At 41.5% G+C, this 7,421-nt stretch overlaps 1 protein-coding gene across 1 annotated transcript in view; it reads left to right on the forward strand.

Moving 5' to 3' along the window:
- The window catches only part of LOC124300003 (ras-related and estrogen-regulated growth inhibitor-like), a 43,616-nt gene extending 36,469 nt beyond the window's left edge, over positions 1-7,147 (forward strand). Inside the window, exon 5 of the mRNA XM_046753595.1 lies at positions 3,932-7,147. Within this exon, the coding sequence (XP_046609551.1) occupies positions 3,932-4,190 (259 nt within the window). The 3' untranslated portion in view covers positions 4,191-7,147. The remainder of the gene's footprint in view (positions 1-3,931) is intronic.
- The last annotated feature ends 274 nt before the right edge of the window (positions 7,148-7,421 follow it).

The following is a 7,421-nucleotide window of genomic DNA, read 5'->3' on the forward strand; positions in this document are numbered from 1 at the left end:
GAATGGACGTTTGTATCGTAAATACGAGATCAGTTCGTGATGGTGTTGATAGTCTTCAGTTCTTGAATTCTAATGCTGCCCAATTTCGTTTACACATTACCGCGTCAGTGTCAATTTTTTTCATTTTCTTTCTCTTTAAAGTTACTTTCCAGTTTCGGTATATTTTTTTTTTTTTTTTTGGAAACACATCACATTAGATTTTACGGAGAATTGATTAAAATTATGTACGTTCGAGAATTCGAAAAAATTAGAAATATCAGTGAGAAAAAATCTACACGCTCAAGTTATTTGTTGTATAAATTAGGATTAAGCAAGAAATCGTGATTTGATAATTACAAGTCTGATCACCAGAAATGTAGCAGAGTATTTGATTCCTTTGATTAAAGAGGGCGTGCGGTGTATCTGTGCCGATTGACTTTTGCTAATCCTATCATGAGAATACTGTAAAGTAGGAGGAGATATAAATTGATACCTATATTCCTTCAAGCTGAGAAAGTAGACGCCCTGGTACAACATATCAGAGAATCTTGTCTGCGTCGCAGGTCTGGCTGATCGATCCCATTAACCACTGAACGTATATTTGTTTATTTTTTTTACTGTCCGTGATTCGAACATTCCAGATGTGTGTCTAGCGTTTTGCCAGAAATAAAACATTTGATCGAACCGTGGTGTTTTAACTACGTCGCAGTAGCAACCAATGTCACGTGACAGGGAACTTGGGATCTGAATAAATTTATTCAATCGACGAGCGAAGACGAAAAACGTTGAAATACATGTTTGATAAAGAAACTGCGATAAACTTTACACTCCATTTTCATTCGTTGCTCGATTTTTCAACGCATACAGTCTTCCTTCTTTCATATCACCGTAGTTTTCCAAAACATTTTCCGCTCGTAGATGCACAGCTCTTTCCTCGAGTCTCTGACTCTGAAAATCAACATAAGTACGCGAAGTGAACGGTCGCCAGAGAGCGTGTGGCTATAGAGCGCAATATTGCTCTTCCATAAGTTTTTATATTTGACCGCGGTGAAACTGCCTGTATGTAATAAAATTTAAATGGTTGAAGGCGTTTCTAAAAATACGGCGTATGAGGGATACAATTCCGTAGAACATGGGGTTGAAGAACCTAAGATTCCGCCGACACATTATTATGGTGCACAAAGACCTCAAAATACGTCCAAGAGCTACCCCTAAAAAATTGCTTAAGTGATGAAATTCCTTGCTGAACGTACGGTGCAATTCAAAGAAATAATGCGAAACAAACTCAGTGCGGAGTAACCGAGGCATGCAAAAGGGCAATGAAACAGCTGTAAGTGCGTTGGGTGACGTCGATGTCAGCTGACAGCGTATTACTTGTACAGTCTTATTGAACTGACGTTGTGAAGTCAAGGTCCAAGCTTTCTCCACTAGCGCACAAGAACTTGTAGTGCAAGTAACAGATAATGTATAATTACGGGACTCTGTTTCTCTCATACGCTTCATTTTTATTTTTTTTTATTTTTCTTATTTTTCCCTTCTGTCTCTCTGACGACCACATATGTATATACACATGTATATATATGTATAAGGTACAATGTCGTCGAGTGAACTGGAGCAGACAACGAATTGATTTCAGCGTATTTTTTCTTGATACATCGTCGTATAACTACGGCAATATATATTGAAACATAATTACATTAATAATTGATTATCCAATTAAGCTTCCGTGTCTGAGTATGATCGTACATGAGGCGGAGCGCAAAGTGTTATAATATACACGTATACATTATGTACGCTGGTTATAACGGAGTACCTGATGTTCAACGTTCTTTTTACCCGCCCGGAATGGAAAGGAGAAATCCGTTTAAGATGTATTTTCCGTACTCCATATTCTCCTTCGGCATTAACAATCAATATTAAACCGGATAAATACATTATACATAACATATATTCTTGGCGTATGATGCAGTGTCTGCGGGATACGTATATAACGCGGGGAAGCATCACTTCATTCAAGTCTCGTTTCGTCGTTTCTCTCTCATTCTAACAAAGAGAATAAACGAAAAAAAAAAGAAAGAAAAACGGAAAAGAAAGACAAAAAAAAGGGTCAAACCGGATCGTGGCATTCGAGCTTGCGTATTTTATGCGAACGCTCGAATGACTATCGAGCAATATTTATGAACGCAATTAAATTTGCGGTACACGTGATGTCCGGAGTGTTGAGCTATCGCGTGGGTGGGTGGTTCCACTGCCCGGCACGTTGCCCTACGTCACACTACATCGCTCGATGCGGTGTTCAGCCTTCTCTCTTTTCTTGTTTTATTATTTTATAGAGGAGGCAATCGGGCACTCCGTACGGTCCCGACTCCAGGCTTCGCCAGATCCATCGCACGGTGCAACGCAGCGCCCAACAGCCATTTCACTTCCACTATTATACCCATAACCTTACATTGAAGCCATCTCAAGACTGCCCAGGTTCCCTCTCGACTCGCCTTTATTCCTAACATCGTATAAACCTCGAGCTCGCTCCGTGCACGTTTCATCTGATCCGATTAACGTCACGTGGCAATAATCTTCACACGGGGAAAAAAGCTGTCGATATTTTACCGACAAATGCTTTTCTACCATTATTCTTAGTATTGGGTCACACATGTTAACTCGTTAGCCGGCCGTCTGATTAATGGGATCGAAATATTTAGCACCATTCAATATGATTTGGCGATCGATATGCTGCAGGGACAAATCTATTTTTGACTGCCCGAGTAGAGGTCAAGCACCTCGTCGGTTAAACTTCGCCCGTTACACGATATCGATTCGAGCTGATGTATTACGTCTATTATAGTATTTCCGTGCACGTGCCCGCGGAATGGCAAAAGCTCGACGAAACCGTAGACAATTCTTATCGAATTAACAGTCTTTGAATTATGCAAGCTGAAATAATCCAATAACAAGGTCACTGAAACAACAAAACTATACGCCGGTCCTGCGGACATTAGAACGCTACAAAAAAACAACAACAATTAGATTGCAGTTCTGTAATTGGTTACCGGTGGTAGAGAACATCAGCTAGAGAAGTCGGTGCATCTCGGGGGACAATCTAATAAAAGCTCGTAATGATATTACAAATTTGAAGTGGTTGGTGGGTGGATACAATCTCCTCCGGCTTCACCGCAGGCCTGCAGTGTTACCTCTCTTATTCAGAGCGTGCCCACTTCTGGCTCAGAACCAAAATTTTCGTTCTAAAACTGCATCGAGGAAATCAAACACCGCTGCACTCAACGTATCAACGAAAGTCGAATATGCACGTACGAATGGCTAACATCGGATGCTTGCGTGGATAATACGGAGACACTGCTATCTGCGTGCACATTCGACTTTGTTTCGTTTTACCAAAAATTCATTACTCGCATTGAGTTTTGTCCGTTTCACAACGCGGAATGTACCTGGCAGATTTTATTTTCCTTTCGTAGTTGATTTATTATAACTTTTCCAATTTTACACGAATGTGAATCTATTTTTCCCCAGAATAAAATTCCAAGCTTAACTTTAAAAATGTATTGATTATTGATTGCATTTTAGTGCAAATCGACTGACAAAACTGCAGTAAATTGAACAAAAAATGCAATCGAATACTGAAAGTAGATGCTTTGAAATCGACGTTGAAGACTCGAACCTCAAAATGGTCCAATGTGGTCGAGTACTACCTGCTGACCAAAATTTGGTACAAAAGACAAAACGGCGAAAGACACAGGTAATACAAACGGCGGAAATTGGCTGCTGACTTGACCTTCGAGAAGATTCGGAAATGCGTAAAAATGAACACCGCTCACGTTGCAACATGCGTTATACGCAGTCGGAGGAAGCGGAAGGTTGCCAGAGGCAGGAATGGCTCCGCATCGCACCGATGGCTATAGGGTGACAGGTGTCGTAATCCGTTTGTTTCGTGTTTCAGAGAGGTGTGCGTGGACGAGGGTCAGCAGTTGTCGCTGGCTCACGGGTGCCAATTCTACGAGGTCAGCGCTGCGGAAAGTCCCGCAGGGGCGGCCCTCGCCTTCCAGGCTCTCCTCCGGGAAGCCCGCTCGGTCCAGCTGCTCCGCGCTCTTCCGATACGCCGGAAACTTGGCGTTCACTCGGTGTCGCGGGTACTCGGTACGATATTCGGGAAGAATACCACCAAAGACCGGAAGAAAAGGCCATCTCTGAGTATATGACGTCTCCTGTGCGCGCTTCTCCTCGGTGGAAGTGACGATCCCAGGCATGGGACGGACGTGATCGTGCTGAGCAGCAGCGTGCACGGAAACTAGCGGCGTGTGATTCCTTCGTGGATGTAATTTCACTCGGTTATATTATTTTTATTTATTACGGGTACGCGTTGCGGTGGTTTTTATGTTTTTTAGTACGTCTGCAAGAAGCGTAACGTTTTGTCTGTACCACAGTTCGAACATTTGATACGTGCAGCAACACATAGTTCGAGATAGAACTGCAGCTACTTTGAAATGGTTTGATTTATTTTCATCTAAATTTGGTACTTGGAATTATCTGGTCTGGATCGAATATTGAAATAGCTAGCGGTACAATTGTCTTTCCAAAAGGCGTTTCACTCGCTTTCCCAATTCTTTTTCTCCTCATTGGAATAATGGAGTCGAAATTCGAAAAGTAAAAACCACCCAGACGTACCGGAAGTTCTTCTTAAACAAAAAGTGTTAGAAGTGGATATTGGAACGGAAATATAGCGTTACGGGTGTAAGTGCTTTAAGGTGTTGTGGAACTTAGATGTTCACAAGCTTACGTTTGATACTCACGAAAATTTGCCACCCTCTAATTTACGTGAGAAACAATAAGCGAGTAATCTGCATTTCTAAGTGCGTATAATGGAAGTGGGCAAGCATAACCGACATGCAGCATGTGCTGGGAATTGTAAAACATGTTTGCGGTCTATGCAGTGTTAGAAGTTAGTTTTCAGCTTGGACATTCCACATCTCAAAACTGGGCGTGGGCGGGAAAAAGTGCGGAAAATTCATACCCAGAGATTGATATACGTAGTAATAATTACCGTTAATTCATAGCTATAATATAATATTGATAAAAAATGCATAAATGTACGCAGCTCTGTTAGTGTTACGTCAGGTAAAATATTTAGGTAGATATTATACAGTATGCTAGATTTATAAATCTATACACATAATGTGAACGCGTGCCAAGCATCGTCGGGTTGGTGCAATTGAATTATCGTCTTCGTTAATTTACCACGAGGGACACAATGAGTTCAATTTATATTTTATAGGCTGTATACGGATCTCTTAAAGGCTTTATTTCGAATAATCGGCTTCTCATTCTTTCAGTACTTAATACTCGTCTGTTCTGTCGGCTGTTTATAAGTTTCTCGTGAAAATTTGCTGATACACGAGAGCGAGAGTGAGAACGATCGGCGATACTCTCTTATCGCTGCGTCTTGGGCCAAGTGCCAAAGTATGGCTTGACTGCGTACGCAGTCGATGGGAAAACAGAAAAGGCAGAAAATACTTAATCCAAACTGTTTAATTTACGAATATAAACATGGTACGCTAAAACCGTTGTTATGTCAATGACTCAACACGGTCCAGCTCTCGCGTTATAAGGCCACTCTTTGAGAAGCCAGTCCTCGCACGATGAGCACGAAAACTCAAAAATGTACATACAGTGTGGTCGATGGTCCTTGATATGACTGCTAGGTGACAACAATTTATCTCTAAGTTGATGAAGCGTGATCTGAATTTTTGTGGGGTTCAAACTGGTGCAGTAATTACGTTTGGTGGATGTTAGGGATATTAAAAAGTAAGCATACGCGCATCGAATCAAGTCGTATACCTGACGTGCTGAATTATTTTCTTTCTTCTTTCTTGCTCTCCTTTTGAGCAGTCCCCTGACCGCCTTTGCTGCAAAATAAAGCAATGTGATGTATCGAAAAATAAGTGCCTTGCAACTCAGTTGTAGCCCAGAGAGTTTACATGACCATGTATCACGTGTACACGAGTATCAGTTCTTTATTCATCGATTCGGGAAGTTGTAACGCGTTATTAAATTACGGAACGAACGGACGTTCAAGTAGGTGAAATAGCCGGTGTTTCTTAAAGGCATTCGATGAAACATGTCCGAGTCTTGGCATACATTTTCAGATCATCGAAAAATTAATTCTGATTCCGTCGAGCGTAGGTCAATTTTTCTGTCGTGTGAGAATACTGTACATAATCGTGCCACGTTTAATCTTCGGTCTCTAGGTCGTCAAAACTCGAATTCTACACTCATTTAACAACAAATTACAAACAGATAAAAGATCTTCCTAAACATGCTGAGTACTCGTACAGTAGCTGGTGAAAAAATGTTCGACAAAATAACGATGATCTGTAGATTTTGAAACTACGGTAGCTTCGTTGGCAAATTGCATATGTGTCGGAATCTATCGTAATCTCCGACGAATTAAACGCAATTTCTAATCGGCCAGACGTGCGAGGTCCTCGGATCGACCCGTCAGTTGCATTCGAACGCAGCATCCCATCCCCTCGGCGGCCGGAGAATCTTTATACCCTGTAGTTAGGTCTCGGTTACAAGTCTTGTATTCAGCGGGGTTAACTTCCTAGGTTTTCGTATTTTCAATTCCGCGTACAACGTTTGCCGCAATAAACCTCTGGGCTCGTGATTCGAGCGACGGTCGCACAGCGAGAGCCTCCGTTGGCCGCAGGTTGAGGGTAGCCGGTAGCCTTGTCGGAGGTCGCATAGGTTGACCCGGGTGACCCCCGTGCTCAAGTACGAAGCCTCTGTTTCTTGGCGAAACCTTTCTTCGAGTCCTCCTCACCTCCGCGCCGGTACTTCCTGGCTGCAGCCCTTGCCCGACCCTCTGCCTATAATGCATCGGCATACCTACTCCGTGAGTCCGTGTCGTTAACGTAGCGTAAGTAACACGTATATGCAAATGGCGGACAAATCATTGTACAGAGTTCCTGTGCATAGGTATATCACGCACACGGTATACATATACATGTTAGGCATATATGTTTATATACACCTATTCGCGAGGCCTTGAATATACATTATATATATATGTGTGTGTGTGTGTATGTGTATACATACACATACGATACGTGTACACATCGAAGCGACTGAAATTAATGTAAATTTAAATTATATCCGATGTTGTTGTTGTTGTTGTTATTATTATTACTATTATTATTATTATTATTATTATTATTATTATTACTATCATCATTATTGTTGTATACAGCGTAGGTGGTTTATATATTAAGTCTTATTTTTGGAGTGCCCTACTTCCGAGTGAGCCTGTGCTAAGGATACTAGTAAATCTTAATGTTCCTAATCTAGAGTATAACCTTGAATTATATACATGTATTATACGGTTACGCGTAAACGCATGTTAGACGTATATTATTGTATATTTAAGTATGAAA

This window comes from Neodiprion virginianus, chromosome 3 (genome assembly GCF_021901495.1).
Source record: "Neodiprion virginianus isolate iyNeoVirg1 chromosome 3, iyNeoVirg1.1, whole genome shotgun sequence".
Taxonomy (NCBI): domain Eukaryota; kingdom Metazoa; phylum Arthropoda; class Insecta; order Hymenoptera; family Diprionidae; genus Neodiprion; species Neodiprion virginianus.